Source organism: Rhea pennata, chromosome 2, assembly GCF_028389875.1.
Source record: "Rhea pennata isolate bPtePen1 chromosome 2, bPtePen1.pri, whole genome shotgun sequence".
Lineage (NCBI taxonomy): Eukaryota > Metazoa > Chordata > Aves > Rheiformes > Rheidae > Rhea > Rhea pennata.
In genome coordinates, this window is record NC_084664.1 from 148758774 (window position 1) to 148782977 (window position 24204).

At 39.1% G+C, this 24204-nt stretch overlaps 1 protein-coding gene across 4 annotated transcripts in view; it reads right to left on the minus strand.

The window, feature by feature from the left end:
- The window catches only part of TRPS1 (transcriptional repressor GATA binding 1), a 216700-nt gene that overhangs the window by 140146 nt on the left and 52350 nt on the right, over positions 1 to 24204 (minus strand). For all 4 annotated transcript variants that reach the window (XM_062570561.1, XM_062570557.1, XM_062570560.1 and 1 more), the window contains 2 exons: positions 21082 to 22211; positions 13220 to 13823 (listed from right to left, as the gene is read on the minus strand). In XM_062570561.1, the coding sequence (XP_062426545.1) occupies positions 13220 to 13823; positions 21082 to 22211 (1734 nt within the window). The remainder of the gene's footprint in view (positions 1 to 13219; positions 13824 to 21081; positions 22212 to 24204) is intronic.

Genomic DNA, 24204 nt, shown 5'->3' on the forward strand with positions numbered 1-24204 from the left:
AAGAATACTCAAGCAGGATAAAATCAACCTAGACAAACATTTTTCAATGTATGCAGCAAATATTAACATTTACCAGCATGAAAATTAGAGTCCTGAGATTTTCAGTCAAACAAAAACAGCAAAAAACTACCAGGACTTCAGATGCAGTGTAGATCTAGACTTACTGTACTAGAACATCACAAAGAAACAAAATACAAGGACAGACTGAGCATATTGGATGCAGTTACAACTACAAAAAGCAGAGACAAACTCTGTGTATCAAAAACCCAGCAATATTTTTGGAAACAAAGTCTTCCATAAGCCATCACGGGGTACTCTATTAACTTAATTTTTTACTTCATTAACACTGTCTGAATTGTCTTCTTACTTTTACAGGCCTCTTGCTGTCACAAATATCATTTCCTGTGAGTACATCTGCAACAAATGTCCATCTGTTAAAATTTTGCTACTGTTGCAATAGCTTTCTGCAGAGTGTAAACACCAAATGTAAAATGATAATTAACTCTACATTTTGGAAAACTTGTAATTTACATAACTGTTTAGCTTTTTCAAATGAAACCATACATACAAAAGTCAGACAAGAGAAGACGTCATGCATTAATAGGGATGTGCATTGTTCACCTACTTTACAAGTCAGTATCAGGAATATCAATTTTCAGAAGAACAGAGATGGTTACAGAAGGGAATAGAGTATACTGGGCAAATAGTGATTTTCCATATTACTTTCACTTCAAGCACATGCAGAATTTCTTTGGTATATTCATTGCATCCTGCACTTTTGGGAAGTCAATAATCCAACTGCAGCACTAAGAAAAGATTTTGTTTGTTGTATTTCAAAGAAAACCAACAATTCAACCATAACTTTCATGAAGAAATAACTCATGTTTAAGAATACAGCTCATGAATACTTTTAGCACTATCTGTTCAAAATGGATTACTGAATAAAATGCTTGTCAATATGATAAATGCTGGAGAACTCAGGCTGAAAAGTATACTTATTATTAGCATTATTTAAATATTTAACTAAGTCTTCTGAGTTGCTTAGTTTGCTTGTTCCGAGCACTGCCTGAGAAAGTATATTATTTTCTAATCATGAAATAGGCCTATTGAGAAGTTATTTCTTTTTTTTTTTTTTTACTTGATATGTCACTTTTAATCGAAGAAGTATAAATGTTTCATGAAAATGGACAAACAAATGAGACTAAAACTTTCATTCTGGACTAAGCATTATTATTTCATAGGTAACCAGGACCTGTATGATTAAATAAGAAACCTACACAGTTTCAGGAAGGAAATCCTCAACTCTTGCAGACTGCTATTTCACAAAGTCAAGGCAGTAAAGACAGACAGACAGACAGACTTATGCAAACCATCCCGAGCTGGTGAGTCAAGGCAAGAGTCTTGGCAGTCAGGGAAAAGCCCAGAAAGCTCAAGTTTCTGTTTTCCTCCGAGCTGAAAAGTTATGGCAGGCTGGCTTGCTTGAATGTTTTTATGTTGGAAATGTACTGCTTTTCCTGGCCTCTATCCTATCTTTCAGGAGGAAAGAGGAAATTTAGACTAAAAGAGAATATAGCTTTTAATTACTTCTGTTACAGTAAGGTCTTTCTCTTTTCTGACACTGAGAGGAGTAAGCAAGAGAATATGTTCATTCTTGTTTCAAAGAATAACAACTTAGTTATCTATTTCTTTTGTTTTAAGATTTAAAGTAGATTATTTTTTAATTATATTATGTATAGACTCAAATGATTATGGATGTTTGTAAACCAAAAAATCATAATTACCAGACTGAAAACAGATGCAGGTCAATGCAGTGTAACACTTTATGTAACAATCAATAAAAATGTCAATACAAACAACTACTAAAGGCACCATATGACATTCCAAGAAAAAAAAATCCTTCATTTTCTACTGAGAAGCTTTCCTTCCTTTATCAGCAGATGGCAAGCAAATTACCCGTTCAATCCATATGTCTGTATCTGATAGACAGTGTTTTACAAGTCTGAAATTAGTTTGAAACATTTTGATGTTGGCCAGACTACAGAGGAAAACAGGATAACTTTGCCTATTAATGAAAAGTTGGTTTTGTCATAACAAATACTTCCACAAGCTACTACCCATCCAGGCTCATTCAGTCACTAATGGAATTTGTACCCAAAGACATAATCTGTGTTTAACAGACTAACAATTTGTAGTTTCACCCATTTGGTTCTTCTGCTCTGCTCTAACATGTCTCCTTACACTCCGCGAGGTTTATTTACTGGGGCTGATGAAAGAAATCAAGGCCCCGAGAATATTTTTGGGAGGAAGGCATCAGATCACTGAGGCCATTTACGTGCATGCCCGTAGGCATTCGTGAGAGAACTTGCTGGTGCCAAGATCATTCAGACCAATACCCTGTCTCCAACCACGGCAAAGTGTGGATGCCTAGGAGAGAAGGAAGTTTAGAAAATTTTGTTTAATCTCTCCCCACCAGGAAGCCTCCATTAATGATGGAGAAGACGTATCTTTTAGGAAATGTGGCCTGATAAGCCTACACTGTGCATATACCAATTCATACAGCAAATGATTTGGGGGATATTTTTTTCTTAAGAAGAAAAAAGAAAAAGCTCAAAATCTGGGTAATTTTGATTGTTTATTCTACACAAAATTGTGAGTCCCACAAAAGATTAATTGAGTCGATAGGAGGAGGGAGAGAACCAGACCAAGTTAAACAACACAGGAAAACAGAGGCTACAGTGAAGCAACTGTGAAGTTATGTTTCCTTGCAACTTGTACAAGCAGGCAAAGAAAAAGCAGATCTCTATGGATAAAAATAGCCCACAGAGGGAATCTGGAGGCCTTGACAGGCAGATAGTGCACCAGACATATCTGCAGTTGTCAAAGTGCTGGGAGCCCCTCAATACAGGCAGCTGGATGGCGCTTCTATTAAACTTCCTGATGCTTGCAAAATTTAACTTTTTCACCAAGGACTGACAGAGCTGTCACAGATAAAACATTTCTCAATTTAGCATTTTTTAAAAATGATCTTTCTTTACAACAGTGAAGTACCTGGGAAATGGCATCATAAATGGCTTACACTTCATTTGTTAGGAAGGAAAACAGTAAGAGAGCCTTCAAATACCTTTAGCAATGATTAAGCCTTCATTCTGGGCTACCTATTCACTTATGGTACATCTTAGAAGTTCAGTCTAGAGCACTACACCAATGCCTGCTTGGCACACTGAAGAATAATTAAACATCCTGTCCTGAGATACACACAGTCCATGACCAGATTTGATTAAATCTGAGTCTTATGTTAGAAAAGAGTCACTTAGTGGACTCCTGATACACACCAAGACAATCCAGATTGAGGGATCAGCTTTAACAGACATCAAGTATCCACTTAATTTCTGTAAAAGAAATCCCTAAGTCAAATCTGTGCTGACAGTTGTTATGGATATCAATTGCACAGACCTCTACCCTTCAACTGTCTGGTTGGCCATTAGAAGGCAAGGGCAAACTGATTAAGTGATGATTAAGTTTACAGTCTCCCAGGCATGAAAGGAACTATTTAAAAATCAACCCAGATTTAAAACTTCTGCTAAGCAGAATATAATTTTCTGTAATGGAAAAATCAGTAAAGTTGGAACATACTCTTTGCTTTAAAAACGATTAACGTTAGCCCCATAAACAATTTTACTAAGTAATTACAGAAGACTGTGATCAGTGGAAAAGCCTTTACATTTTTTATTAATATTTATTTATTATTATTTTTTATTAATATTATTTTCATTTGTATTTTTAAACCAGTAAACAGACTACCAAAACACACACATACACAAAAATGTAGGTAGGTGCCAAGCTGTTTGCAAGAACAGAAGCTTGAAGCCTGTAAGATTTTAATGATGCTTTCCATTAACTCTTCCCACGCCTCACACCTTGCATTTACAAAATTCTAAATAAAAGGAAATATCTAAAAGTTCTCTACTTCAGTCAAATATAAAACAATTTCAATAATAAACCAGCAGGTGCTGTGCTAACTGTCAATGGACAGCTTTAGAAAAGTTTGTCTTCATCATCAGTGTCACCTTTAGGTGTGTGCCTTACAGCCTTATAGTCATGTACAGACCGGAGCAGGAAGAGCTTTGAAGCACCCAACTTCCACTGAAGTTTCTAACATTTTTTAATAAGCCTGGAAAGGTTTGTAGGAGATTTACTGTAATTTCAGAATAAGCTCAGAAATTCACCTGAACACAAGAAGATAGAGTTTCTTCATGAAAGAATGAGAGAGAGTCACTTGAACACAGTACTGCTTTTGGCGTGGGGAGGAGGGAGAGCAGCAGGAAAATACTTTGGCAATATGACCAAGTGAAACTTAAAATAGTGTGTATATAAATGACGATACCCAGAACTTTGAGGGAAACAAGACAGAGTTTTGTAGAGATAAGTTTCTTTTTTTTTTTTTTTTTGTGACCAGTAAATACAGATTGTCGTTCACAGACGATTTTTATAATTGTAATGAAGCAGCTGTGATCAAACTCTATTTGTAGTATCATAATAAATTTGCCCCCCAGCTACTAAAATTAGTTCTAAACATCCAAAATTCCCATTTGAACATCTGACTGAACAAAACAGGCATTTGTCCATGCCAAAAACTGGAGGAAATAGACCTAAAATATGCCATTTTCTCACCAGAAATTGTAGGCTCCCAGAATAACATGTGAATTAAAACCCATTCCAAGTTTGTTTGCATCGCTCCTCATTCCCATTCATAACAAATTCCTTGACAAATGTTCTGATTATTTCTCTTTTTTTTCTCACTTCTTTATTTAAATATAATTTTCAAATCACAGACTTGCGAGGAGAACCAGTCAATAGTGCAACCCGTCTGAAAATGGAAAGGGTGAAATTTTACTCTCAGCAAGTGCTGGAGGCAACTTGACATGATTAAAGACTGCAGCTGAAGACATGGTTAAAGATGTCTTCCCATAAGTGAAAATGTGTAGTCTGCCACTATACACATCAGAGGCACACAAACCAAAATGAGGTCAAAGTCAAACAATAAACACAAATACTCTGCTCCAAAAAAGTTCCTGCTTTTTCTTCTTTTCAGGTTGAAAGAGAAAAGAGTAATTTTAACACAGCTTAAATTAAAGATTTTGATCCATTACCTAATTTTTTCTTTTTTGCTGGTACATCTACGTTACATCACAATTCCCAGTAAAGTTAACCAGCAATATTGATTCAGGATGGCCATGGATCAAGCTCTTTATGCTTGATGTTCTACGAAAAGACTTGATTTGACTCTGGAGGAGGAATCAGGGTGACACAGTCACACTGGAGAGTTTCAGAAAGCATCAGCTTTCTGTAGAATTTCATTTTTATTTCAAAAGAAAAAACAGCTGAAATCTTAAAAAAAAAGGGGGGGTCCTGAATTTTAACTAAATGTGAAATACTTAGATTGGGGTATGCTGCTACACTCCCCTGGAAGGGGTAGGTCAATGCTCTTATATCTCCTGACCCCTACAGCGGGCAGGTGGCCTGGTTTTGCTTCATCTGCCTCAATGCACGGCACTCGCAGAACTTGCATGAGGGACCTCGCTGGCTGGGAGACCCTGGATTTTATCCTGAAACATGTAAACTAACAAGAGGTAAAAAAGGCAAATGGATGCCTTAGGACCCAAAGCTCAAAGCCCATGATATTCTTCAACAGCACTCTCTACTCAAAATATTTGTCCCTCATACTACAATATTTTGATGTTCAATTTGTCATAAACATTGTCATAGAAGAAAAGATTGTTCTAATTAATTAAATTTTAAAAAGAAAAGATTCTAATGCCAGGGAAGTCCACATAATCAGACTTTATCCAACACAGGCGTGCACAGATGACAAATAGGGATCAAAAAGCACGAGGCACAGCTCTCCCCATTGCCCAGGCTCACCCACAGCAGCGGGCACGGGAGCTGCCTCAGCTCTACCTACCGCATTTACACAACCAACGACTCCAGTATTGCACAAGGACTCCGCTACTGTACAGCACCTGGCTTAATGCATCTCTACTCACTCTCACCTTTGGAGACTGGAAACTGCCCTTGTGCCCGTTTTACAGACAGAATCAAGAGACTAAGGCCTGGGTCCTCTGAGAAATCATCCAGAATTAAGTACCTTAGCTCAGAATTAAATAGCCTTAAATAGCATAAATGCAATTCACCAACTCTACTAGAGCAAATACACATCAGAGTAGCAGCTCCCAAGTACCAGGTCAGCAATCCAAGCTCAAACGTCTTTTCTCTGGAAACAGCGCCCTAGCGCACCAACACTGTCCAGGATGCCTCTGTAACTGGAGCAACAATACATGCTGTATTATTACATATATTCTTATGTATACTATTCTATATAATAGTATACAAATAGTATTTGCAAATATTAGGCAGCATAGGAATACACAAACGTAGCAAAGCTTTCAAGTTTTAATTTCAAGATTAGCAAGCTCTCTTGTTTTCTGCAAAGAGCCCAGGCTGCCACGAAGCCTCTTCCCTCAGAGCAAAAAGAGAAACTGTCCTTATCCCTTCTCCTGTCTTTGCACAAATGAGGCCCAGTTGGAAACCATAGCTATAACTTAACTTTAAATAAATAACGTAACATGTAGCATGGAATATATGTATTTATACATATGTATTTCACATGTTATTGTATCACTTAAAATTTTCTTTACAGAGACAACACAGATAATAAAATTCCTTAAAAAAATGCATGGTACTATGAGAAAAATGTTTAGAGAAACATCAACAGAAACAGTCAGCCATTAAAAAGCTCATTTTAAAAACAGAACTTGGTACATGAAGTAAATGAATTACATTAGGCAGGAAATTGTTCACTAAATCAATTGTACTACACTAGAGATCTTAATTTTAAGACCACTTCCAAGGTAGCTACATGCATATTTTGAAGAGTGCTAAGGTAACAAAAAAAGTTCCCTTAACCTGTTTGCACATTTCATGCATATATTCCTGTTTCAGCACACACCTGTACGTACAGTAGAACTATTTCCATAGTTGTCATTTTTTAATTGGGTGCATTAACCCCTACATACATCTACGGAAAAAGCACAGAACATGTGTGGGCACTGTTTATTCATAAATCTGTTTTTAATTTGTTACCATTTTGAACTTGTTCAGATGTGGAAAGCATCTGGATTCCTTCAAATCAGTTATAATTATGATGGTCCATTCTTAGTCTAATAAATTAAACATTTATTTGCTGTATATCATAATATCCCTCTTCTAAAAAAGTGCGTTTATTGTGCCTTTTGTAACCAAAGCGTGTGTACAGAGCTGTCCGAAATCCAACACAGTGAGCGACTCTGCACTTCCAGATGTTAGAGTATCTTCATACTGCTTTTCGCTATTCAACACCATGCTACTTCAGGCAAAAACAGAGTTGTGCACAATCCCTGCCTGCACCCATCTACGAAATTTAATTTTCCATTGAAAATCTACACGTTAGCAGCAAGTTCTGCCCTCGGACACGAACGCGCGTTCCCTGCCGCTGTGGCAGAATTTACCCTCGTTCCTAAAAGCAATTCAAGCCTCCATCTCGCTGCAGGTACCTAACCTAGCGCTCAGCCCTCGGAGAAGATGCCGACCGACAGCCGCCCGCCGCTGCTGCGGCCCTGCTCGGTTTCTCGGCGCTCCGCGAGAGCCCGGCGGCGCTCCCGGGCCGCGCCGGCCGGCTGCCCGCCCTCGCTCGGCCGCGCGAACCAGCCCGGCCGTCACCCCTCGGCCGTCGCCGGCCGCGCGGGGGCACGCGGCGGGGGCACGCGGCGGGGACACGCGGCGGGGGCACGCGGCAGCCCGGCGCGCCGGGCGGGGGGCGCGCGCCGCCCTGGGCCAGGCCGGGCCAGGCCGGGCCGGGCCGGGCCGGGCCGTCTCCCCGCCCCGCGGACGCCCCCCATGGAAACCAGGCACGCGTCCTTCCCCGGGCAGGTTACGGTTCTTCTGAAAGTTACTTTCCAGCCCTATCTGATCACTCCGCCACGATGATTCAGCTTCTTGTGGGTTTGGTTCCAGCAGTTACTAAAAGGAGCCAAGTGCGTGTTTGCTTCTAAACTCCTTCAAACCTTCAGAAAGTTATTTTAGCTTCATTTGCAATCCCTCCACCAGCACGGGGGCTCACCCGGCCCGGTTTTGCGCAGGGGACACACGGCTGCAAAACCGCTTCGAAGCCAATCCTGTCTTTATTTTGCTGCTTTCCTCACTGGACAATTAGTGCAGTTTTCCAGGATGCAGTCATATTTTAAAAGTATTTTCCCCCTCCGCCTCAACACCGCTTTGTGGAAACAGGTGCTTTAAAAAACTGAAAGCCTTTGGCAGCGTTTTGACCTAGCATAGCGAGGTGCGTTAGTAAGACACAGTGCCTGCTGAGTTCCCCTCAGCTAATTAGAGGACCCGTATGGCAACGAATGGCCTTGACTATAAATACTTCCTGCAAGATCTCTGACAGAGTCAGAGGAAATGGGAAAAAAATGAGATGCAGCTACAGAGAAACTATTTCAGATGTTTGTTCTCTGAAGAGCAGCTTTTTTTTTCTCCCCTCTCCCCCAAAGCGGCATGCATTCACCAATTTAAATACGAGATGCATGATATGATTATATGCCTTAAATTGAATTTGGTAGTCACCGATGCTGCTGTCAAAAGGAGGTGGGGGCAGGACGCAATGGCAAAGCACACAAAAATCTCCAGTCCAGCATACTGCGGTGACCACTGACAAATTACATTTAAGCCAGCTTCATGCCACTGACTGCTAAGAAAATATTTTGTGTACTTGAAGCTGTTGGTATTGCTTCTTGGGCTACTGTTCAAGGCAGTAGCAATACTTCTATCAACATCAGAGAGAGGCAGGTTTTACCTCAAAGGCATGTTATCCTTCTGGCCAAGAATTTAGTGTTTATCTCCAGTGTTTAGGAGAAATATTCTGGAAATCACAAAGGCCAGTTTGGCATTTCCACTGCATTGCAGGAGTCTGGCATCGAACCCTTCAGGTAACAGGAGCCAACACTTTAGCACAGAAAACAGTGATTCACTACTAGAGATTATAGCTGATATTTACTGCACTGACACTAAATAAATCAATTATACTTAATTGTATTGATATATACTTATATATCTATTATCTATTTTCAAATAAACTCCATCAACCAGCTACATAGGAGAATGCAAAATAGGGAGAAGACCTCTTTCTGATATTTTCTCTCTCCCAAATTTAAAGATTTAAAATCAGTTCTCAACAAAACACTATATGAAGTGTCAGAAGAGTAAATATCACAGATGAAGCCTAACTATTGTTAAAGAACATGGAAATTTTCTTGAAAAACACTGGTTTCCTGTAGCGTGTAAACAGTTCAATCATGCATGTTGCAAAAATTTCACAGTATAAATATTTGCAGAACTGATTTCATCCTTCACCCCTCGTATAAAATGCTTGAGGCACATGTTAACATAACTTCAGTTAGACATTTAATATTAGTCTGAAATCTCCCTTTGATAAAAATCACCATTATCTTTGCGATTGTCAAAGTTCTTTCTCTCTCCCTCTGACAGTACACAAATCCTCATTTTCTATAAACTGTGATTAAATCACAGGCATCTTCATACTCCTTTCAGGCACACGCGATGCTGGAGGACACACTGACCAGCAGTATTCTGCATCCGTATTGGCTAAACTGTGATGTGAAGGAACAGTGTTTGCCCATAGCTTTAGGCTAACTAGATGTGTATATAGATCCGAAGGCTCAGGCTGCAATTCCAAATTTCATGGAAAACTTTGTACTACACTGTCCACACATAACAAAACTGGACACTTCATTTAAAATCAGTTTAGCAAAAAGTTCCTGCTGTCCAGGATCAGCATTGTCAAAGCATTAAACAATCTGCCTGGCTCAGAGTCTGCTGGCTGCCAATGTGCTACCCCAAAAAAGGAACATTTTTGCATCTCAATAGACTCTCCAGTATCAACAAATCTTCAAACTATAAAATCAGCTACTCTAAGGAAGAGTAGAAATAATGTCTACATTGTACCATGCTGAGGTACATTTTTTTTGTAATTCCCATTTGCAAAACACACAGATTCTCTGTAAGTACAGCTGCTGGAAACATTTTAATAAGAAAAATAAATGAAAGCTACTCACATAAGTGTAACAAGCCCCTGAGAAAGATTCTGTTACATGCACACAGCTTGCAACCTCTCGCTGCAGGAAAACAGTGTGCCCACCGCCTATGCATGACCGCACACATGCACAGCTCAGACTGCTGCCATCACAGAGTCTCGACCAACAGAAAGGTGTTTTAGCCACGCAAAAGAAATAAAAATCCTATCCTAATGACAACCATGAAAAACGTACTGTTGCACAGAGACTGCGGAAGGAACACGTCGATCAGGCACTGAAGGAAAATAAGAAAGCAGCACAAAAACTGCTTACAGAACATACAAAGCTGAAAAGCACTTGAAATAATTTACCAAAGTTTACAATTCCCTGCATTCATTAGAGAATTACATGAGCAATTGTAGATTGTCATCCTTTTGCCAGTTGATCTGTATGGTCTTTGATACCGTATTAAAATGCTAATAACTGCACGATAAACTCAAGTTCCAGAAAACTGACTTGCAATATTAACCTCTATCTATATGAAAAAGTATGAAAAACACTATCTCCTCCTCTCCCTTCCCCCAGCCATATGAGAGATCTAAAAAATGGAAAGTACATGCTATTACTGCTGCTGTTTAAGTCTTTACAAAGCATTCTTAATAAACAGAACCACTTCATAAATACTGAATACATAGTTCGACCAAAGGGATGTGTTAGATTTTTTCAGTCCATTTCTCACACTGTTTATCCACTGAGTAATCCCTCATTTTTTGCTTCATCGTGTGTCGATCTTTGAAAAACACAAAATGAAAGTGTCTATGGTGATTTTACTACACGTTTTGTTTCTTAGTCATCAGTCATCCTGAGATACAGTATTTTACACAAGAATTCCTTATATGACTTTGATTTTAGAAAGGCCTAGCTTTTAGCATAACATTAGCTATTTCTACTAGGTTTTTTTCACGTTAGAAAGGTACATATTTCCCCCCAAATTGGATAATCCTGCAAGAATAACGTAATAATAAGTAAGGAGTCTTTTTTTCCCCCGAGGTTTACAAAAACTAACTTTTTCCAGAATTAAAGACTTTTCCTGAATAATTGCAAATTCTGCCTAGTCCAAGCGAGATTCAAGGCATACATAGCATCGGACACAAAGCTCCCCAATACTTTGACTTTGTTCTTAGTGGCTCAAGTATTTCATCCCATTACTCTGTCCACAGAAAACTAGATCAAGAATAAAATAAAGGACTTGTTAGGTTTCTATCATCCTTTTCGCTGATCCACGGGAATATCCATCTTATTTAAAGACAAGAATTAATACCAAGGTACTTCATATTTCTGAAATGCACTAAGCAATCAAAATTCTGACTTGAAAACAAACACATTAAAATTCTTATATATAGACAATTAAAAAGTATTTGAACTTATTTTAATGGGCATAAAAAGCAACCACCTTCACTCTTGCCTTTTTCATTCAGCAACGGCTAAAAAAGGTAAGCAGTAAAATGAAACCATTATATTATTAAGATTTTAGGCTCCGGCCAATGAAGCAAATTTACATCTTTATAGAGCTGGTTCTTTATACTACCAGCAGTCCCTTTGCAGAGTTTTGTTTACTTATTTTTATTTTTTGTTAGAAAAATAGAAAGTTTCAAAAATAAATGAAATCTACTTCTATTTTGATATTCGCAAATGTAAGTGGCTCCTCTGGCCAATACATCTATGACCTGCTAAGACACACTACAGGAACTGAGTGGGATGCAACTCGTGCTATATATATAGCATGAATTCCACTGCTAGCCAGATAAGTGTGTATATATATTTGTATACTTTTTAATGCAGGGGAAAAACTATCATGCACAGTGAGCACACACACAGATCTGCAGTAGGGAACCTGCAATCCCACGACCATTTTTCATACAGTTAAAAGCTGACATGGCCAGTAAGGCACAAACATCTGTGGTCCCTTACACTGCATGTAGACTTTAAGGGGCAGAGACATTTTTATACTTAAAATAATTGTAATATTTTTAACACTGCTTACTTAATTCAAAAAGAGCTCATGAGATATTTATAAATGTATTCAGAGAGAGAGATACATAGGCATAATCTTAGTAGACCATAGAATAAAACACTTATCTTGACTTTTGTGTTCTTCTGACATGTTCACTCTTACAGTTATGGATGTTATGGTTACAAACATTCTTACAAGAGATGATAAAGAAAATAGCTGATCACCATCTAGCGAAGTTTGTCTGCAGACCGAGCACTACTCTAACAGCTTTATAACAGTTCAGATGGGGAGCAGCCCCGTGAAAAACACACTGATGACTCAAGGAGAAAAACACTGATTTTTCTCCCTGTTCAGTTTCTCAGAATTTGAGAGCTCTTCTAACTCCAGATTTCCCTACAGTGGAAAACACATACCTTAAGTAAAGTAAAAGATCTTTACATATAGGGTTTTTTTTGACTGAAAAAAAAAAAAAGGAATTATTCGGTACAATGAATATTCTCTCTTTCCCATAACCCAATTTCCTTCCTTTTCTCTTTTTTTTTTGTGCTTCCAAGGCAACCAGACAAGTGTCAAAATGTATACGTAATTATGCTGCTTTGCAAAAAAGAGGTAACTTTTTATTAATATTTGATTCAGGTTTCATATTCTTAGATATTTAATAATGCAAAATCTTGCTTAAGTGTGAACTGTCACACCACCTCAAAATTTAAGAGGTGATTAGTTGTTTTAATATAACAGATGTGCAGCCTTCTGGGGTTCGAAACCTTCTTTTTTCAAATGCATCGTCAACCTGCACAATTAGCAGGAATGATTAAACAAAATTCAATCAGAGCTAAATAGCAAAAGCAAAAGCACTTGCTTACTAATACTGCATCAATATATACAATGTTTTATGCAAACACTTGGGAACATTTACCTGCCAATTTAGCGGTAGTAGTTTGAATCTTTGAGTTTTTCCTCAATCTTTTTTCACCCACCCCCCACAAGCATGGAAAAAACCATCACGCTGGAACGGAAGAAATCACTTGCATGCTTAATTAAATGCAACATTGGAGAAGGCAAAAAAATGAGCGCTTCCTACCCGTAATAAGGACTGGGATTCATCCTTCGACTTGCTGTCGCCGGATCCCGGGTACTGCTGCGTGAGCTGCCCGGCCTTCTCCGCCGCTCCAGCTGCCACCCCCGGCAGGAAGCCCTTGCTCTCCACAGCCAAGCCGTACATGGGCCGCGCCAGGTGGGCAGCTTCGACGTTCGGACTATCCCGTAACGGCTTTGGCTGCTCTTGCCCAATGGACACTGGGGTCAATAAGCCTAAACTCGTTTGCGTGTATGACGGGCTCCCTCTCAACATGTCCGTTCCTCTCCAGGGCACACCGCGAAGATCATCGCCGGGGCTGTCAGTCCAACTTTTGTCCTTCAGCACTTCCTTCTCTTCTATCTTCTCCCTCTTCACCATGCTCTCAGACAGGGGCTCCCCCATTTTGGGGTCCGGGTTAATGAGGCTGTAGACCTTGAGGTCAATTTTTGGCTCCTCCTTGATGGACGAAACGCCGTGGCTGTCCTCTCCGTTGGCCGTAGTGACATCCATCTCCTGACAGTGCACAGTGTTGAAGTGCTCGAGTAGTGACTGAGTGTCAACAGCCGTGAAGCTGCACTGACGGCATTTGTAGCAGTTATGTACTCTCCTGCAAGAACACGAGAAGCGTATGAACGTTAAGAGTCCCCCTCACCCTTCCCTCTCTTTTAATTTTACCTACCCAGATGTACAAGCAGAAGAAAATAAATTGGACTTACAGTATGATTTACTCTAAATAAAGAATACAGATTTACTTTGTTGTCTTATACAATACATACAGTAAAAATCCTGCTGCTAGTACAACTGTTGGGTTTCTTCCCCCCACGCTTTGCAACAGCCTCCTATTGTTCATTCCTACTCCACCTCTTTATTCAGAATTTCATATAATTTTCATCAGGATTCTGTATTATTTTTCCTCTTCAGTTCGCAGCAACGCACTTTCCACTTTTCATTGTGGTATAAGCACTGAAGTAACTCATTTTTTCCAACAAAAATTAAATAGTTAGAAGAGGATATATTTCTTTGCATGAAAACACTGTATAATTTAACTCTATGTTAGAAAGTTCAAATGCTTAAAAAATTGCTCTGCTTTCCACCAACTACAAATATATTTGGTTGACAAAGATAAATGTGCACGGAGCTCTGGTTAACTTACAGATGAGCACGCACCAGGACGCTACACAGCACGCTCTTGACGAGCTGTGCAACATAACGAATAACCGCGGCTGGCGCCGCAGCGGTCCAAGGCCGGGGGGAAGCCCGGTCCCTGCGCGGCCCCGCAGCCGGGCGCCCGCGGCCCCAGCCCGAGCCCGGAGAAGGCGCCCTCCTCCGCCCACGCAGGACGACGCTCGCGGGAGGAATCGCCCACCGCCGGGATTAATTCTCCGGGGGCCAAATCCGAGTCTCAGCGAAGTCAACGGCAAAACTCGCGCTGACTTCAGTAAGGGCAGGATTTGGCTCTCGGCGCCTCTGCGTAACGGGAAAGATATAACAAAATGTCCCTTTTTAACGGTGAGAGTTTAACAGGGACAACTTGCCAAACTTAGCAGAAAAGCCTTGTCTTCCTTCTTCCCTTTGGTTGAAAAAACAAACCATATGTTATTTACATTGTCTGAGTTTTTTGCAGTTGTGTCAGCATGCAGACATGAGCACACATTCAAATTCAAGCCTTCTGGCCCTTGTGTAATATCAGTTTTCTTTTTGTCATTTGCAGTATTTATGTTCATTTTAAGGGACTAGATGGGCTCATTCAGCTACGCAAAATATATAGTCAGCTATTCTCCATGCAGCCTTATGGCGACAAAATCTACTTGCGGGAGAGAAAGCTGTGGGTTAAAATCCTGCTCTGGCTGGGTTCCTTTTTTTCATTCTACAATTACTTTTTATTAAAATCAGCTTGTCTCTCAATGCAACACTAATATAGTCTCTCTTGCAACTTAATTCTTTCTCTAAACCCAACTTAATTCTCTTCTGAACCAAAAAAAGAGAGTGCTATCTGATCAAAACCGTTTTGCGAATACAAAAAGCCAGGTTATAAAGAGGGTCAGCCATATAAAGGTGGGATATCACCAGAGAAGTCCAAGTTAGACAGGGGCTAGTTATCTTAAAAGCCAAGTTAAACAAGACCCCATTTGGGGCTAATGGTTCAACCCCATACACTCCCTGTGTGAAAGTTTATCAATCCTTTGGGAGGCTACTTAGCCCTAAGTGTCTCTTGTTTAACTTGGCAATTGGAACGGCTAACCCCCTTTTCTAACTTGGCTCACATCAACAGATATCACACCTCCAAACAGCTGATCTTTTTCTGCCTAGCTTGCCTCTTCTCCTTCTTTTTTTTCCTTTTCTTTACATGCTGGCTGAATGTTTTTGATCAGGAGTTGCATGTATCACACTTATTAGGCCACAAACAAATGTGGAGTATTAGATATAGGTTTAACTGCAGCACAAAACAGCTTTATTAATTTAAACATTTATTATTTAAAATTATTCATAATTTATTATTCAACATTTCTTAGTTTGTCTATGGAACTGTGATTAGAATTCCCAGCATGGGGCAAAGGTCAGGACTGATTTAGATAGGTAATAACCACATAGGCTTTTTGTTTAGGTCAAGTATTTTTCTAGTATGCAATAAAATTAATCCTCGATGTTAATGTTACAGATTTTCATACTTCACATGGGTTTTCCCTGTATCCTGGTTCTATCCAAAAGCTCAAAGAGCAAGCTAAGGTTTGGAACTGTCCAATATAAGTCATAATCTCAAATCTGAAAAAGTAGGTCATTTCAGAAAATAATAAGTACCTATTAATGAACTTTAAAACAAAAAATCTGGAAACTTATTTTTCCCAGAATTAGACATAAAAATAAACAAGTTTTCATCTCTGATTTTTTCACCCCAACCTGACTGCATTCAAAGAATAAGCTGGCTATGTTTTATTTCTTTTTATACAAAATTTAAATCTACCACCTGTTTCTAAAGGCCCAAATTCCATTTAGGCTGTATACAAAACTCTCCAAAGCTAAATAACAGAATTAAAAAAAAATCCAATTTGCCTAATACACAATAAGCACTCTTGTGCACCACTCTGAAGCTACAGTTTAGCTAGATCATGGTTTTATCACCTAAAACTCTGAGCTCTTCAGGTATTATACAGTATATTGGTATACAGCTGATCAATGTTCAAAAGAGAGGTGTTGGAGGAAAATCCAGGTTTGGAAGCAAGTGATATAAATGAAGAAGGAAGCAGCATTCTCTCTTTTATGACCTTGCTGATATATGATTCAAGCAAGCTAAGAGCAAGTTCAAGCCATAAATTCGCACCATCTTTAGTATCGCTTTAGGAAGGCAATGTAAGAGCATTCATTGATGTCACTTACTGTTATTATTACCACTACAAAATAAATCAAAGACTTGATTATTTGTGGACATTAAAACATTTATGGCCTGATCACAAGATTAATTTTGTCAGAGAATTCTACCCAAATCTTTGCTGTTTTGTTGTATTCCGACAACCTAATAATATCCCGTACTTGTTTATTGGTATTCAAATATACTTGAGTCAGATGCTGTAAAATATAAGGATTTTGCCTTGCAAAAACTTGAAATTGGAGAGATTGACAGATGTCTTTTTTGATGGATTTAATGTTCTTTACTTAGATTTCCAGTAGGCTTTGTCACTCTTGACACTACTCATCTGTTAATTAAGTCTTGTTGACATACTTTTAACTAGTCTGAAGAATTACAAAATCTCATCCTCTACAAAATAAGTCAGTAAAAGAAAAAATTACCTGAAGATATTCCTATGCTTTAGGGCACAGAAAATATTCCGGCTAAAGGTATGGCTGTCATGCTGGCACTTCTTTTTATGTGCATAATTTCATTATGGATATAATAGTTACTGATATTTCTAATGAAAACACATGCTTGTAGGACAGCTTGCTTTGGGGATGGGTACTACCTTTGGGCTTGTGGGGAAAGAAAAAGACATCTAGGAGAAAACAGAGAGAGTGAAGCAAGCAAGGTGTCAGGAGGACAGAAAAAGGTCCTTGCGGCAGCAAGGTACCTTCATCACAAGCTGTGTAATTACAAATCTAACTCGCTGACCCAACTGCGGTGCACTTGAGCATTTTGACTCCTCGACTGGAAATCAAGCCCTTTCTCGAGGTAAAGAATTTCGTTTAATTCTTCTGAAGCAGAACCACATGCAACTGTTACCATCTACATTTTCAAGGTAATTTCTGTTTCTCAGAGAGAGTCTGTCACAGCTGCCAAAGGCTGTATTGCATTTGTAAGTTTTTCTATTTTTCTTACGTTTTGCAACTGTTTGATGAATGACAGAGAGTCATTACTCCACCTCTTTTTGGAACATTGTTTGGAGTGTTTTTCCACATCTTATTCTGAATGTTTACTAGCACTGACCAAATGCTTTCTGTCAAGGTCTTTTCTGACAAATGAGGATTTTCATTAAACATTCTAATTTTGCCAAATATGAAAAAATGTATTATTTTCCCACATCTTAAGAAAAACTCTGGGAAAAAAAACCTACAAAAAGTCTTTTTCAGTTTTAATTAAAAACATGAAATTTTAAAGATTTATAATCTCTAGAGTGATCTGTAGTGCAAAATTTCTCCAATTAGTCAGTATGATTTTTCTTTAAATTATAAATGTTGGCACCTTTCAGTTCATCAGAATAACAGATAGTTTTGAAGAAAAACTAAACTTCACCATGAAGATGAAGAGTATCTGCCTCCTCAGAGGTATTATAGCAAATGAGCAGTAGCAGAATTAGTAGAAAATGTAGGCCAATAAACCTCCTGGGAATTTATTTGAGTAAGCACATTTTAGTCTGGTTTAAATACAAGAAAATTCAAGTGCAATGTCATTCATTTAACTTCAAATTTAACTGAATAGCTCTCAAATAATCGTGTCAAGGAAATTCTGAATGAGCATTAAAGGTAAGTATACATTTCTGTAGACAGAAAACTTGAAAAGAATCATTTTTGCAAATTCTAATACTGCCCTAAATACAGGGACAGTATTCCTGAAAGGGAATAATACTGGAGAATAATATTTATAGCTAACAGAGAATTTGAAATTATGGGTGTAGAGCCAAAAGGAAACAAAATAAGAAAGAAAATAAATTAAGCACGCTGCTCATGTGCATGACTCAAAAAAGAAAATAATCAAAAATGGAGAAAAAATACACGGACTCAAATCTGTAAGTAGCATCCAAGGCAAGCTCTGATACTGGCAGATTATCAAGGGTAAATTTAAATATGCGAATAGCAGAAAACTTCCTGCCACTACACTACTGCTTAATGTCATGTTTGCCATTCAGATGTGTTTAGCTCCTCAATTTATCAACTGGCAGCACCCACTTTGGGAACCCTCTTCCCCCACAGTAATAGAATGGAGAATAAATCTATCATATAGCTATGCCTGCAGTTTGGTAGGCTGTATGTTTTTATAAGTACGCACATCTATATCATTTAAAACACATCAGAAATAGATAACAGTGTATTTTCTGGGATAAACTCTGCTTGACAAAGCCACAGAGAAGGCCAGGTAGGATGTGAGCTGACCAGCTGTGCTCCACATCACTGTTTCTATGTCCTATAAATCCCACACTTTACAGAAGCTTTGCTTTTTAAAATCTGAACTACTCTGTATCCTATTTCATAGTATACAGAAAGGGAAAAGTATAACTGACTAAGGCATAACTTCTGTAAAAAAAGACAAGTTAATAATCAAAATAGAAGCTCTAATGCCAGAAAAGTCTCTCTGTCCCTTTGCTTCAGTATAGTGAAAACTATGGAATACGTTAGGCATAGGAAAGGAAAACTTCCTAAGTGTTTGCTATGACAAAGCATCTACCAAAAATTCTAGTAAATTCTGCAGTTTCAAGGAAGGAATACAATAGGAAAAAGAAGCATGAGTGCACACAGAAAGAAAATAAAACTCAAATTAAAAGGTAAGTGCTATGGTAGGATGGAGAAAGAATATGGCAGTTGTGGGGATTTTGTACTTTGCTTTAATTACAGAGCATCCTCAAAGTAGTCAATAATGTGGTAGACTGAAAGCTTAGAAATATATTGTCCAAGTGTCTTAAACAGAATAGTTTAATTTTAGATAAACAAGTTTAGATTCAAATGCTTGAACGCATCTCCTGCTTTGCAAAGTGCATACCACACAGCAATTCCCTTTGACAACTGCGAGAGCTGTTGGGTGCTGAACACTTCGAAGAAGCTACTGCTATAAGGTATCTCACGGTACTTTGCTTTGAACGTTGTGGCTTCTCCTTTTCTTGAGAAAAGGGATTTTAACTAGACGTGCTTGTTAAAACTTAAATTACCAGCTGCAGCAAAATAAAAGTGTTTTCCAGTCAAGGAGCCGTTTCAATCTTCCAGTTATTTAACCACTAAAAAAAGATCATGCCATGCCCCAGCGGCGGACAAAGTGCTGCCTATGGAGTTCTACATCATGGCTCAAAGCTGCTGTAATAACGCTTGGAACTCAGATACCACTTTTCATCTTCAAAGCAGTTTACAAACATTAACTAATTAATCCGCACAACATCCCCGAGGCCCACTTGGATCAAAAATGGGGCACTGCATGCTGGGACCTGAATCCTCCGTGGGCCCTAGCTCCAAATTAAAGATGAGCAATCTGCTTTTTTTTCTTTTTTTAAATAGACTCCTGATACATTGCCAACACAGCCCTCTGTTGGGCAACATTTGGATGCCCCCAGCTTTAATCTCTATTAAAGTATCATGCCCCAGTCTGCCTTTGTTAATTTTGGATGTCTTGGAATCTACCAAATGTGGCACAGTTTCCTGTGCTTTTAACAAAGCTTTAGCTTTGAAAATGCATCTTCTTTTGTCTTCATGCTAGCTGGCTTCCACGCAAAGATCTTTCAGACGAGATACCGAGCTTTCCGTTGTTGTTGACGCATTAATCTTAACTATTAACATATTCAGCATGATTTTCTAGTATTTAACATTGCTTTTGCAGCAGTACATAGCTGTTGCTCTTCACGAAGTCCTGGAGCCAGATCCTCCTCTGATGTAAACTGGACTGCCAGTTTATAACAGCAAAGGAATTGACCCAAAAAGTTTAACAGGGAGTTGGCTGCCATCATGACATTGTGTCAGACTGAGTCAGGAGACTGGCTCAGTCCACCTCCAAATAGGAACATTAGCATTTAAAATAAATAGAATGACACTGTGAACCAGCAACACAAAAATAATCATCTGCAAAAGGATCTCGAGGGATGACATCAACAGACAAAAGAGTGTCTGCTCCCAGTGTGAAACCAACACCAAAACAGCAGTGGAATGCTCTTAAACTAATTACTGCATTGCTGGACTTGGGCATGGAAAATACTACAAAAAGGTAGTACATTGAAGCGCTGTTACAGAGCATGAAAGGATTCATAGTCTGTCTTGCAAAGTGAGCCCATTTGTGTTCCACCCCCTACAAATGAAGATGCCAGCTTTCTACTTAAAAAAAAAAAAAAAAAAAAAAAAAAAAAAAAAAAAAAAAGCCTATATTAAAGTAGTACCTAAAAGATTCTGGGTGGAAAATAGTTGACTAAACCTCAAATATGCTAGAACTGCAACATCTATATACAAATCCGAACTTCGCACAGGTTTCAATATATAATTAAACCCACCAACTCAGCTGGTGTTTTTCCAACACAAAGTGGATGCTGGATTGGACCCTAGCTATAAAGATTTATATCTATATATACTCCTATTTTGATTTTTGGATTTTTCAATGTTTGGGGAACAGCGATATTTAAGTAAGGAATGAAGGGAGGGCTGTTTGTTTGGGTTTCTCCTATTGATCATTTTAAACTGCACCGTACCTGTAGTGTCGGGAAATCTCTTCTTCCACCTGGGTGGTAAAGTCACATTTGGTACATGAGTGTTCTTTGTTCTCTTTGAGAGTCAGCGGCCCCTCGGTCCCCTGCAGGGTATTTGTTTCTGGTTTGACATCGGATGCCTGGGCTTCGTGGGCATTCTCATAATGCAGCAGGAGAACGTCGACGTCGGGAGTGGAGAATGAGCACTGATGGCACTGGTGTTTGACTCTAGAGCTTCCTGTCACCCCTGGAGACAGGTGCAAAAGCAAGAGAGCACAGTGGGAACAATTACTTTTTCGGCAAGCAAATGGGTAAGTAATTTCTCCAAGGTGCTTTTCTGGGCTGCAGAGGCCTCGGGGACAGAACTGACAGTGCTTAATGGTACACTTATGAATGTTGTGGAGCTGCTGATAGTGACGGAGAAGTGGGCCCACCACTATTACGTCTGGGCCATGGCTCTTTGAGTACCTAAAGTCACAGAACTGACAGTTGTAGCTTGTCACCATGCTGTCCTCTGCTCCTTTGCTAGTCAAGTCTTTCTTTTTTGCCACGCTTGAACCCTTTTCTGTCTTTGTCACTAACTCCCCATCTGCATTTTTGGCTAGATCATTCTGGTTAATGACAGAGCCCCTAGAAAGCTTATCATTCAGGTCTGGGTGCAGGCTTCCTGACTGGTTTCCCCCATGCTGTTTGCTGTAATGTTCTAAGAGTTTCAATGAGCTGGACGATTCACAGCTGAAACTGCAAAATTTACACCAGTAGTAACTGGTTGTATCGGTACCGTTTTGTCTAGAGGAATCTATTGGCTTGATGGGCACCGAATATCCAACTGGTGTATCATCTCCTGCTTTTACAGTGATTCTGTCTTGCCACTTCCCCAAGTCTCCAGAATCACATGGTCGAAGAGTAGGACTGGATTTATTGGAGTTTTTCTCTGAAGTTTTACCAGAATCAGAGGAGGGAAGGGCTGCTTTCATTTTGTTTGGGTGAGTCTGTAAGAAGTGTTGCTCTAGTTCAGTGGACGAGTTGCCCATGTAGGTGAAATTGCAGAATTTGCAGCGGAAGTACTTGGTGTTGCCTTGGCAATCTGGAGTTTTCCGCCCAATGCCAATAAAGGTTCCACCTAAAGTAACCTGTGAATAAAGAATAAGGTCCTTTTAGCTCCACTTTAGATTTACTCAAATAGCAAGGAAGAAAAAAAAGAGCAGTCAATTTGTAAGCCTTTTTCACTAACTTCCACCACCATTTCCATTTGTACATTTGTACTAATATGCAGTAAGATATCACACATATTCTCACTCACTTAGCACTTGTTGCCGAACATTTTGCAATGATTCACAAAGTTGAATATACATTCCATACGAATATTAAATGTTTCCATTTGGGGAAACTGAGGCATGTATCAGAAACATCACCTGAACACAAAATTCTCTAATAGGTTATTCCTTCCGTCACTAATTCACTAAATTATATTATTGGCAGAAGATCCAATAATCCTTTCCCGAAGCCTTGAACCCTTTGATGGGAGACTTTGCTGGGATATCTATCTATCTATCTATCCTATATCTCAGCATATGTACGCATGTATGTATGTATATGTGTGTGTGTTTGTGCGCGTGTGTGTGTATATATACATATATATATGTATATATATGTACACACACACACCATGTGTGGACTAAAGAATGGGCCCTGTGTCTTCTTCTATCAACACACTTACGTGTTTTAATGGTATTCATGCTTAACAGCCCAAGAGACTTGCTTTCTAAATAAGAGCAAAAAAATAACTGAATTTAAAAATGTGACTGTAGTTTTTTGGGTTGCAGTACAACCAGTTCCTACAAAGAACATTCTTATTTATAAGAGTATCCAATATCCATCAAGACTCCTTTTAAGAAAGCTGCAGCAGCTGATGTCTGAAATGAAAGGCTGTTTACTCACAGATTACTCAGTGCAAATGTTCTCCAAGGAAATCTTCTCTCCCTCTCATACATAGAGCTCAATTTAGTAAAATGAAGATGGAAAAACTACAGTAGAAAAATGGTATGTGGCAAATCAGCCTACCACACCCAAGTCCCTGACATCACTAATTAAAAAGAAAAGAAAAGGAAAAAAAAAATGTAGATCTGCTTTGCTGTTCTCATGACCTAGGAGCAGACTGGTCTGCAGGAAGGAAGAGCGGCTTCCAGGCTTATGTTAGTGGAAGGGGTGTTCTCCGAGCCAGCCCTTCCCAGGAGTGCACCAGACCTGCCCACTGACATCAGGGGGAGATTTGCCGCTACTGTACCATTGGTTTGGAGGCCAAAAAAGAAAAAAGAAAAAGAAAAAATAAAAACTCCTGACAGAAACGTCACCTCTGCCACCCTTCCAAAAATTAATAAAAACTACACAGCATCCAGAAGATAACTCCTCTTCACATCCGAAATTCACAGCCACCTATGCCTTTGCCAACATCCAGTCTACTCCACCGTATCAAAGACATGGGTGGAAGCGTCCTCGCGCCATGTTCTCAATTTCTATGTCTAAGAGATACCTTACAGGGAATATAAAATTTCCACGAGGGGTTAGATTTTCATTCCCCCAACGAGTAAGCATATTACTACACTTCTGCAGGATTCAGTTGTAATGCGTTAAGCAAATGGTGTAATTATTTTTCTTCTCCTCCTCAACAGCTGTGCCACAAAGAAAGAATGTGATCACTGCTCATTCAGTATCCCACCATACGGAAAGACTCAGAGAGCACAGAAAATGTAAATATTTTTAAATGCATATAATACAAATGTCTTTTAGCCATTTAGTTTGGAGAATGAGATGCTAGACTGTGTGTGCCACCAGAACAGAGCATGTATAGTGAGCCAATGTGCTGCTAAATCATGATACAATGAGCTGCTTTTCAGCCTCTGATTCTTCTCTTAAAAGAAAATACAATTCCCATATGCTGGTTGAAACTATTTTTTTTTCCCTCTAATGAACTGAAAATTGATTTCTATTTGTTTAGAAAACAAATTTCAATTGGCAATGGTGAGCCACAGCCAAATAACTAGGATTTAACTACAGTAACATTTACATTGAAACCGGAATTCCAAGTTCTGATACCAAGTTATGACTAGCATGTTTTGTTACATC